Below are 12,384 nucleotides of genomic sequence, written 5' to 3' on the forward strand. Positions count from 1 at the left end.
TTGTCAAAGGCCTTACTGAAGTCCACGTGGACAATATCCACTGCCTTCCCTTCATCCACTTTCCTGGTAACCTCCTCGAAAAACTCCAATAGATTGGTCAAACATAACCTACCACGCACAAAGCCATGTTGACTCTCCCTAATAAGTCCCTGTCTATCCAAATGTTTGTAGATGCTGTCTCTTAGTACTCCCTCCAATAACTTACCTACTACTGACGTTAAACTTACCGGCCTATAATTTCCCGGATTACTTTTCGATCCTTTTTTAAACAACGGAACAACATGAGCCACTCTCCAATCCTCCGGCACCTCACCTGTAGACAGCGACATTTTAAATATTTCTGCCAGGGCCCCTGCAATTTCAACACTAGTCTCCTTCAAGGTCCAAGGGAACACCCTGTCAGGTCCCGGGGATTTATCCACTAATTTTCCTCAAGACAGCAAGCACCTTCTCCTTTTCAATCTGTACAGTTTCCATGATCTCACTACTTGTTTCCCTTAATTTCATAGACTTCATGCCAGTTTCCTTAGTAAATACAGATGCAAAAAAACCTATTTAAGATCTCCCCCATTTCCTTTGGTTCCACACATAGCCGACCACTCTGATCTTCAAGAGGACCAATTTTATCCCTTACAATCCTTTTGCTCTTAATATACCTGTAAAAGCTCTTTGGATTATCCTTCACTTTGACTGCCAAGGCAACCTCATGTCTTCTTTTAGTCCTCCTGATTTCTTTCTTAAGTATTTTCTTGCACTTCTTATACTCAAGCACCTTATTTACTCCCTGTTTCCTATACATGTCATACAACTCTCTCTTCTTTATCAGAGTTGCAATATCCCTTGAGAACCAAGGTTCCTTATTTCTATTCACTTTGCCTTTCATCCTGACAGGAACATACAAACTCTGCACTCTCAAAATTTCTCCTATAAAGGCTTCCCACCTACCGATCACATCTTTGCCAGAGAACAACCTGTCCCAATCCACGCTTTTTAGATCCTTTCTCATTTCTTCAAATTTGGCCTTCTTCCAGTTCAGAACCTCAACCCTAGGACCAGATCTATCCTTGTCCACGATCAAGTTGAAACTAATGGTGTTATGATCACTGGAACCAAAGTGCTCCCCTACACAGACTTCCGTCACTTGTCCTAACTCGTTTCCTAACAGGAGATCCAATATTGCATCCCCTCTAGTTGGTCCCTCTATATATTGATTTAGAAAACTTTCCTGAACACATTTTACAAACTCTAAACCATCTAGACGCCTAACAGTATGGGAGTCCCAATCAATATATGGAAAATTAAAATCTCCTACCACAACTTTATGTTGCCTGCTATCTCTCTGCAGATTTGCTCTTCCAATTCTCGTAGACTATTGGGTGGTCTGTAATACAATCCCACTAATGTAGCCATACCTTTCCTGTTTCTCAGCTCCACCCATAAGGACTCAGTAGACAAGCCCTCTAATCTGTCCTGCCTGAGCACTGCTGTAATATTTTCCCTAACAAGCAATGCTACTCCCCCACCTTCCATTCCTCCGCCTCGATCACATCTGAAACATCGGAACCCTGGAATATTAAGCTGCCAGTCCTGCCCCTCCTGTAGCCAAGTTTCACTAATTGCTATAACGTCATAATTCCACGTGTCAATCCACGCCCTCAACTCATCCGCCTTCCCTGCAATAGTCCTAGCATTGAAATATATACACCTCAGAAGATTTTTACCATCACTCACAACCTTTCTATTAGCGGATTTGCTAACATCATTTATTTTCACCCCAGCCACACCGTCAGCTCTGGCACTCTGGGTCTCATCCCCCTGCAAATCTAGTTTAAAGCCTCCCCAATAGCACTAACAAACCTCCCTGAAAGGATAATTTGGTCCCCCTGTAGTTCAAGTGTAACTCGTCTCTCTTGTACAGGTCCCACCTGCCCCAGAAGAGGTCCCAATGATCCTGAAATCTGAAACCCTGCCCCCTACACCAGTTCCTCAGCCACTTGTTCATCCTCCAGAGCATCCTATTCTTATCCTCACTGGCACGTAGCACAGGTAGCAATCCTGAGATTACCACCCTTGAGGTCCTACTTTTCAACTTCCTACCAAGCTCTCTATACTCACTCTCCAGGACCTCCTCACTCTTCCTTGCTATGTCATTGGTACCGATGTGCACCATGACATCTGGCTGATCACCCTCCCACTTCAGAATGTCATGCAAGCGATCAGAGACATCCTTGACCCTGGCACCCGGGAGGCAACAAACCATCCTGGATTCTCTGTCATGACCACAGAACCTCCTGTCTGCACCTCTAACTATCAAGTCCCCTATCACTACCGCTCTCCTCTTTTCCCACCCTCCCTTCTGCACTGCAGAGCCAAACTCAATGTCAGAGATCCGGCTACTGCAGCTTGTCCCAGGTAAGTCATCCCCCCCCAACAGTATCCAATGCGGTATACTTGTTGTTGAGGGGAATGGCCACAGGGGAACCATGCTCTGCCTGCCCTTTCCTCTTCCCTCGCCTGACAGTGACCCAATTTCCTGTCCTCTGCTCCTTTGGTGTAACTACCTCCCTGTAGCTACTATCTATAATCTCCTCATTCTCCCGAATGATCTGCAGGTCATCCAGCTCCTGCTCCAGTTCCCTAACGCTGTTTGTTAGGAGTTGCAGCTGGATGCACTTCTTGCAGGTGTCGTTGTCAAGGACACCGGAGGGCTCCCTGACTTCTCACATCCTGCAAGAGGAACATTCCAACATCCTGCCTGGCGTTCTCTCTACTCTAAGCAATCTGAACAAAAAACTTACCGGAACCTACCCTGGCCTCTGCCTGTTCTCGCCGAAGCCTGCTGAGCCAAAGTCGTCCTACTCTGACTCAGTCCACTCCGATGATGGCCGCTGTATATGGTGGTCTGCTTTTAAACCTTGGCGCGCTACGTCACACGCCTGCGCAGTGCAGACCCTTCTCCCCGAGCAGTGTTTTAAAAACGACTTTTTCTACCCGATTTCTTCACTCCCTTCTTTTCAGCTGCTTGCTTCAACTGAAACAAGAACCGTTGAAAATCTCTCTTTTTAAACCTTGGCACGCTACGTCACGCGCCTGCACAGTGCAGACCCTTCTCCCCGAGCAGTTTTTTAAAAAAAAACTGACTTTTTCTACCCGATTTCTTCACTTCCTTCTTCTCAGCTGCTTTGCAAAGAGAAATGATTTAGTGTGGTTGGTTTTTAAGATTCAGGACTGGCCTCCTGCCTCTGCTTGCCTTCTATTCTTGATTGGTTTTACATGTACCTGCAGCACCAAACACGAGCTGCACTAACACTTGCACAAAAATTTACAAAGGCAAGGGTTCTGTTACCTCTCGTGAACTTGGAAAGACTTTGATGCAGACTGCATAATCATAATCCAACAGGCCAGACAGCATTCATAGGAAGAAGCACAGTTGACGTTTTGGGCTGAGACCCTTCGTCAAGACTAACTGAAAGAAGAGATAGTAAGAGATTTGAAAGTGGGAGGGGGAGATCTGAAATGATAGGAGAAGACAGGAGGGGGAGGGATAAAGCTAAGAACTGGAAAGTTGATTGACAAAAGGGATACAAGGCTGGAGAAGGGAGAGGCTCATGGGACGGGAGGCCTAGGGAGAAAGGGGGAGGGGCTTCTTCCTGCAGATGCTGTCTGGCCTGCAGCGTTCCACCAGCATTTTATGTGTGTTGCTTGAACTTCCAGCATCTGCAGATTTCCTCGTGTTTGCGTTAATCATAATCCAACCCTTGTTTCTGCCTTGATTTGTCCCATCAATTCCATTTGAGTCTTACTCCAGCAATATTACAGCTGCAATTACACATTTTATTTAACTATTAGATTAGATTATGAGAACACTCAGTCCTCTTTCTATTGTCATTTAGAAATGCATACATGCATTAAGAAATGATACAATGTTCCTCCAGAATGATGTCACAGAAAACAGGACAAACCAAAGACTAACACTGACAGAACCACATAATTATAACATAGTTACAGCAGTGCAAAATAATACCATAATTTGATAAAGAACAGGCTATGGGCACGGTAAAAAAAAAAGTCTCAAGTCCCGATCGACTCCTGAGTCCCTGATAGCAGGTGGCAAAAGGGAGAAACTCCCTGCCATAAACCTCCAGGCACCATCAACTTGCCAATGTCTTGCAAGCAGCCGATCACAGCCGACACTGAGTCTGTCCATCCAAAAACTTCCAGCCTCCGAGCAGCCCCTCCGATACAGCCTCCCGAGCGCCATCCTCTGCCAAGCACCTTCAACCTTTCCCCAGCTGCCAAAACAAGCAAAGCCGAGGATTCGGGGCCTTCTGCTCTGGAGATTACCACACAGTAGCAGCAGCAGCAGCGAAGCAGGCATTTCAGAAGTTTCTCCAGATGTTCCTCCATACTCTCACGTCTGTCTCCATCAAATCAGAATTGTGCATGGTCCCCTACTTGACAGATTACAGATATTATTCACCAGAGAGGCCGCGCGCGCTGCGTCGCACCATCTTCTCCTCCTCCTATATACTTTAATCATTCCTTTCTAAAATACAGTACACTAGAATAAGTTTATGTAGGCAGCACACATTTGATCAGACTTCCATCCAGCCATCCTAGATTGCTTTTAAATAGCTAAACAGCAATCAGCAAAAAATATGAGAAATGATAAAAGAGTTTATGTTTAAGACAAATTGACTCAAAAATATTAGGAACAATATATTAAACTTCAGAATGAAAAATACCATACCAATTACAATAGAATGAGGGAAGCAAAGCATTAAAAATGTCCGTGTATTTGAAGATTAGAAACAGATTTGATTAAGACCATAAGGCATTGGAGTAGAATTAGACCATCTGGCCCATCGAGACTGCTCTGCCATTCGATCATGGCTGATCCTTTTTTTCTATCTCCTCCTCAACCCCAGTTCCTGGCCTTCTTCCCGTAACCTTTGATGTCATGTCCAATCAAGAACCTATCAATCTCTGCCTTAAATACACCCAACAATCTGGCCTCCAGAGCTGCATGTGGAAACAAATTCCACAAATTCACCACCCTTTGGCTAAAAAAATTTCTCCACATCTCTGTTTTGGAAGGGTGCCCCCCTATCCAGAGGCAATGCCCTCTCGTCCTAGGTAGACAAAAGTAGACAATCCGAAACAGAGTAAGAGCACATGGGCCATCATACTCGATTTCTTTTCTCAGCGTCAAATACAGGATAATAAATTATTTTAAGAACAAAGTTAAATCATCAGCTCTGGCAACAATAGGAACAAAAGTAATCTTAAAAAGGTTCACTGCTATTGCACTTGGCATGCACTTTATGAAACTACTTACTCTCCAGACCATGTCCATGTGTCCAAGTCCAAACAATGTAAATCATCAACTCTTGTTTCCTAAAAAATCAAATAAATTGAGTTAAACAGAAATACCTTGCATATCAACTTAAATCTGTGAGATATAGTCACAATTTTACTAGGAAATTACCAATTGCCAATCACACCAATAAGATACAGAAGCAGCACAACCACATAATTCAGTCATTTGTAAATAAGACTCTCATTTCCTTCACGTATTGTAACCATTATCCACATGGGTGGTACAGGAAATTGAATTCACAATTCATAAACCATCAGATGGCATTTTCAGAGATTGAATCGGTTTCAAACTGGGTTAGTATTCTTCCATCGTTTGATCGAAATTATTACATGCACATACTGAGGAGGATTACATTTGCATTAAATCTAATCAGATAATTTGACTACTGTATCATTGAGGAAATCTGCCTATACTGATGTGACAATTGTAACACAGGAAATAGTTTCAGGGATCTGGCAAAACCCCTGACCACATATCCAACTATAGTGGATGCCCAGAAGTGGAGGCTATGGCTCGGCCTCCATTCGTCACAATATTCCTCTTCACAAACTACCTGACAACCACAACACCTCCACTTTAAATTCTCTGAAAAGTATATCCACCACAATTCAATGTCAGCAAACCCTGTTATGAACTATCATGACCACCTACTGAAATTCATGGCCTAAGCAAAATACAGATCAATCTAATTAGTAAGCTTGCAGATGCTGATGTGAAGACACTACAGGCCGCCATTCTCAAATTTACGTACTCTAGGTACTCAGATGAATACTGAATTTCACTTTGCTCAGTCAAGTCACCAAACAAAGGGCATCCACCTTGCTAACCAGAGGAACCTTGAAAATCTACCACATGCTGTGGATCCTGTTGCTGTTAAAACAACATTCCTTTTTACACCAATGAAAATCTGTGGCTTACAAAGGATGTGTGAACCATCAGCAATGCGGCCATCTCAATCTCCTTTCTCTCTCCCCTGCCCCATTTGTTGCATAGACTCAGGTGCCTTAGGTCCTTCACCACCAGGTTCAAAAACAGTTATTATCCTTCAACTATCAGTTTGTCTTCTGCACATTGATTATTTGTCTGTAGCTTTTCACTAATTCTGTTTTATATATATATCTCACTTTGATATAAATTTACTTTAATAACTTTTGGTCTTTCTGGCTTCAATAGTGACAGAAAATGCAATAAAAGATGGACATTAAATACTATGAAACAAGGAAAGCTTTTGAAAGTCAATGCAACAATCCCCATTTTTCTGGTGTTCTAAAAATCAAATTCTCATTGATTGAAATTTATTTTTTTTATTTCTCCTGATAAGAAACAAGTTTGTTGGTTAAAAATTATAGAATCCAAGCAATTAGTGGAAAGGGTGCAGTTAGTAGTATTAGATCAAAGATGAATTTGAAGAAACAAACAAAATATTGGAAAGATGTAGAATTAAAAACCCAAGAATGTGGTAGCTCAACTGGGAATGGGAAGTGAAATGGGAAAATGTACATGAAATAGTTGGAAGTGAAAGAGATAAAAGGAAATGGCCAGGGTGGCAGGTACCCTTGACAATACTATAACAATCCAGAGGTTAAGCACCATGATGACGACTGGAAGAAAGGATGTGATGAGTCTGTGGTAAATGCTGCCCAATCCATCAATTTCTGCAGGCCAGAAATACAAGAAAATCCTTGTGACAAGTTGTATCTTCTCAAATGCCTAAGGAAGTACACATGCTGATGTGCTTAATTTCCACATCAATATAGAGGACCTAAGTGAGGCTGTTGGTGATATGGATGCCAAAGTACTTGAAGGTATCAACCACCTCTACAACAGCTCCATTCAGGAGGACAAGATGCTATTCATACACCCACTTCCTTGGATCAACAATGAGCTCTTAATTCTTGCTGATATTAAGGGCCAAGTTGTCATGCTGACATGACACAAGTTTTGCAAGCTCCTGTCCTCTATGTCATCACTGTTGTCAATCCAGCTTACAATAGTGGCATCATTGCCAACCGAGCTGGCACTTTATCTCTCCACACAGCCATGGGTAGAAATCTGGAGACTGAGCACACAACAGGTGTGGGAAACACCAGTGTCAATGGTCAGGTTGGATGAAATGTTATGTCCAAATTCTATTCAAATGAGATCCACTGGTTAGAAAGTATAGAAACCAGATGCAGATGCTGACCACCATCCAACACATACCCACCCAACCCAACCATCCCAAACCACCACCACCAAGCCCAAGGTGCAAGAGCTTAGAGATGAGCTTTGTGGGTATTATAGTGTTGAAAGCTGAGCTTCCTGAATACTTTTGGGTATATCTTGTGGATTTTGGGCTGCTGTTCATGAAAATCACCATGAAATTACCGAATCATGCACCATTTATTTTTGAAATTGCCTATATTTGTTATTTCAATCCATAATCCAAGTCAAAATAACTGATGCCAAATTAAGGAAAGCATTTTTGTTGGTCCACAAATCAAACAGGTCATTGATGACAGGCAATTTGAAAAACTTCCAGTGGGACCAGAGGAAAATCATTCAAGGATGTTGTTGAAAATACTCTTGGCAACTACAGAGAACCAAACTATGTGCGGCTGGTTGACAACATGCTTCAAGCATACAAAACCATGAAGTATGACATGTCACTAAACATTCATTTTCTGCATTCCCATTTAGACTTCTTCCCTGAAAATCTTAGCACTGTCAGTGATAGGCATGGTGAAAGGTTTCACCAGGACATTGCAGTCATGGAGAAACAGTATTAGGGCAACTGGAATCCATCAATGCTGACACGAGGAAATCTGCAGATGCTGGAATTTCAAGCAACACACATAAAAGTTGCTGGTGAACGCAGCAAGCCGGGCAGCATCTATAGGAAGAGGTACAGTCGACGTTTTGGGCTGAGACCCTTCGTCAGGACTAACTGAAAGAAGAGCTAGTAAGGGATTTGAAACCTCTTACTAGCTCTTCTTTCAGTTAGTCCTGACGAAGGGTCTCGGCCCGAAACATCGACTAGACCTCTTCCTATAGATGCTGCCTGGCCTGCTGCGTTCACCAGCAACTTTTATGTGTGTTCCATCAATGCTGGCTGATTATTGTTGGACACCTAAACGAGAAGCCTCAGACACTGAGTACAAATGAAAACCATCAACAAAACATTTTTACCTTAGTTAAACTTTTGCAAAGCATCAGCACCATTATGCAATTACATGCATTATATTCAACAAAAATTAATTTGTTTCTCCAAATTCCTACATGATACAAATAGTCTGAAATTACATTGGTGTTCAGCTTCAAGGAGGCTATCATAAACAAAACAAAATTCTGAAGAAGCAAGGCTTCTGAAAAATTTGTTCCCCAATGTAATCAGTAAGTCGAATCCTGACATACGTATTCTTAATATCAAGGTGATCCAGAGCTGAATGAAGTGTGAGAGAGATGGTGTTCCCTGTGGATCTATTTTTTCTGTATGCAAAATTACAGGGGAACTAAATTATTTCGGAGATTGGCACTTAAGTGCTCCATTACCAATCTCTTGAAGCATTTCATGTTCAATGTTAGAGCAACTGGTTGGTACCTCCTACCATCAGGTAGGAGGTACAGAAGCCTTAAGGCACACACTCAGCGATTCAGAAACAGCTTCTTCCCTTCTGCCATCCGATTCCTAAATAGACATTGAACCTGTGAACAGTACCTCATGTTTTTAAAATATACAGTTTTTTTTGTATGTTTTTTAATCTATTCAATATACATATACTGTAATTGATTGATTTATTATTTTTTATTTTATTTATTATTTCTTTTCCTCTTCTATATTATGTATTGCATTGAACTGCTGCTGCTAAGGTAACAAATTTCACATAACATGCTGGTAATAATAAACCTGATTCGGATAGGACACTTGTATAGTGGAATTCTGGAGGTTTGAGTATATACAAAGAAGTCACTCAGAGTGCTTCAGGATGACGTAAAATAACAACTAATTCACTGATTGTTATATCCTAAACATGGCTTCATATGACCTCTGTAACTAATCTAAGGTCATGAAAAAATAAGCATTTCCTTGACAAAAGTACAAATAGTCTGTTATTACTATTTGACAAATTGGAGATGAAACCTTGCTTCTGGTAAGTGCCCCACCATTAAAGAAGATCTCTTTAATTCAATCAACTGATGTTATACACCTCCAAAAAATATCACTAGAAGCCATATTTCCTCTTCTGTCATCTGCTAAAAAACATTTGTTTTTGCATTCTTGCAGAGGTAATTGGTTTGGAAATAAGCTTATAGCTCCTTTTATATTTTTTAGTGCTGTAGCAATTCCCTTATTTTCTTATCTGGAGCTTTTCCTAAGTATTTGTTTAAAATGGAGATTACTGCAATTCTACAAGTCTCAGCAAAGGATGACATCTTCAAGAGAACGTTCCAATGAGCCGCTTATATTTATTTGTACTTCCATCAGGTTGACTTCCTCAATGGGGCAAAAGTTTTGGTTCTATCATAACCTACTTTATACCAGCTGCATCAACATTTTGAATGCTATAAAAAATACACTGTAACCCCACACCACCCTCCACCTGTTCTTTAGCCCAAAAGTTTTTTTTAAAAAGACTACAGCCTTCAGAGGCCTGTAAAAGCTATGCTTTCTATCTCCAGTCACCATTTCCCCACCCCCCACCCTAAAAGGCAAAGATGTGATGGAGATTCTAATCCAAGACTTTCATCAAACCAGTTCAGGTGTTTTCTGATAGAGAAACCAAGAATTGTTTCAGAGGTATTAATCCTGGTGGACCTCAATGTTGCCTTGACACTGTGAACACACAACTCCTGTTGTTCAAGAGTTAGCAGATTTTCTGAGGTACGTCGAAAAAAAACAATTCTCTTTGTACAACTTTTGAAATCTCCAATATTAATTTTCCTATAGCAGAGTTTTCGGTTTCATTTTGGGACTGGGCTGATGAAAATAATGAAGCACCGAGCAGGTGGGTTATGAAACACCTGTATATCTCACAGAATAAAACAATGGGACAAAAAGCATCCTGGACACTTTTGGTGCAGGGAAAAACGTCATCTTTTGAAAAAAGCAATCCTGATCAAATGTATGGATCATCTTTTTCTTTGAAAGATGCAAGAGATTACAGATACTGGAATCTGGAACAACAAACAATCAGATAGAAGAATTCAGTGGGCCAAGCAGCATCTGAGAGAGGAACAGGGTTTCTATCTAAATTACTGACCATCCTTTTTCTTTCAAGTGGGAATCCATTGCTTGTAGCGTGTCACTTAGCTTAGTAACATCACTATTTGAATAACGTAATCAGACATCACTGGTAAAGTTAGGTTCAGGTCTGCCATGACAGAGGTTGCCTACGAACCCCTAAACGTTTCAGGGGCTGAATTCAGCATTGAGGAATGGATGATGTTTGTGTACGATTTCTCAAACATGGGTGACATCACAGTTTGGGATAGAAGGTACTTAACCAACATATGGCAAAACCTAACTGCAATCGGAAATCCTTCTTAACGTTTGACCAAATAAACTGATGGACAACAAAAAAAAAATTTAAATTCTTCTTAGGGCTGAAGTGGAGGAAGGTGATGGCAGTTGGGAAAGTTAGAGACACAAAACAGGTGTTCACAGGCATGTCAATGTGTTTTGGTTAACGTCCATGCAGAACTTACTCTCCAATAATCTTGGACCATCTTGCCATTGTGAAACAGACAGCTCTAAGGTATAATGTCATCTAGTACCCTTCATACAAGTTTTGGTTTTCAGGTATTCAAATCTGGATACAGAGCCCTTTCTACAGTTAACAAACACAAGCTTACATTGTAGGTAGATGTCAATGCTAATGCTGCACACTGGTCAAGCTTATAGTGTAGCTGAAGAATATTACCAATGTATAATTTGTTCTAGGTAAGCAGGAACTAGTTATGAATGACACCAAGGGTCCTCACAAATGGCAGAAAGATGTGGAAGTTTAGTCATCTAATAGAAGGATTCAGACCATGATTACAAAGTGATTCACAGATTAACACAGCATGGAAATAAGCACTTCAGTCCAATTTGTCCATGCCGACTATGGTGCCCACGAATCTAGCCCTATTTGCCTACATCATGATATGCTATTTACTTCATTAATGAATACTTTCTTTTTTTGTAACTGCCTAGAAAAGTATACCAATATAGTAACACGCCCCCAAAAGAACATTGTCTATTCTGATGTGACTTTGGTATATTTATAGTCATAATCATTAACAGACATAAAAATTATACCTGAAAATATATATTCTTTCAATTGTAACTTTCTTTTTCATAAACATCCGAGTTTCACATACCAGGACTTGAAGAGTCATAGAGCAACACAGCACGGAATAACTACACTGCCTACTCAGCTAATCCCAATTTCCTGCATTCGCCCCATATCCTTCCAAGGCCAGTCGCTCCATGTACCCATCTAAGTGCTTCTTAAATTATATTATTGTACCTGTCGCAATAATGCTCTTTGGCAGCTCATTCTATACTCACCATCCTCTGCATGAAACAGTTGCCCCTCAGGTCCTTTGAAATCTTTCTTCTCTCATCCTAAATCTATACCCCTAGTTTTGGGATACCATACTCTATGGAAAAGACTATTATTATCCACCTCATCTGTGCTTCATAATTTTAAATGTTTTCCCTCAATATTCTACCTTCCAAGGAATAAAAACTTAACCTGGCCAACCTCTCTCTATAACTCAAGCCTTCTGGCACCGGCAACATACTCGTAAATCTTCTCTGCACTCTTTCCAGTTTAACTAAATCTTTTCTACAATAGGGTGACCAAAACTGTAGATTATACTCCAAGTGCAGCCTCACCAATGACCCCTACAAATACAACATAATGTCCCAATTCCTATATCCAATGCCCTGACCAATAAAGGCCAATGTGCTAAATGCCTTTTTCATCACTGTCAACCAGCGACGCCACTTTCAACAAACTATGTACTTGTACTCCTTT

General features: G+C 41.0%; 1 protein-coding gene across 2 annotated transcripts in view; it reads right to left on the reverse strand.

Annotated features, from left to right (window-relative positions):
- LOC140204248 (kelch domain-containing protein 1-like) overlaps positions 1-12,384 on the reverse strand; it is a 110,816-nt gene that overhangs the window by 31,421 nt on the left and 67,011 nt on the right. For both annotated transcript variants that reach the window (XM_072270807.1, XM_072270815.1), the window contains one exon: positions 5,339-5,397. In XM_072270807.1, the coding sequence (XP_072126908.1) occupies positions 5,339-5,397 (59 nt within the window). The remainder of the gene's footprint in view (positions 1-5,338; positions 5,398-12,384) is intronic.

The sequence above is a fragment of the Mobula birostris genome, chromosome 1 (assembly GCF_030028105.1).
Source record: "Mobula birostris isolate sMobBir1 chromosome 1, sMobBir1.hap1, whole genome shotgun sequence".
Taxonomy (NCBI): domain Eukaryota; kingdom Metazoa; phylum Chordata; class Chondrichthyes; order Myliobatiformes; family Myliobatidae; genus Mobula; species Mobula birostris.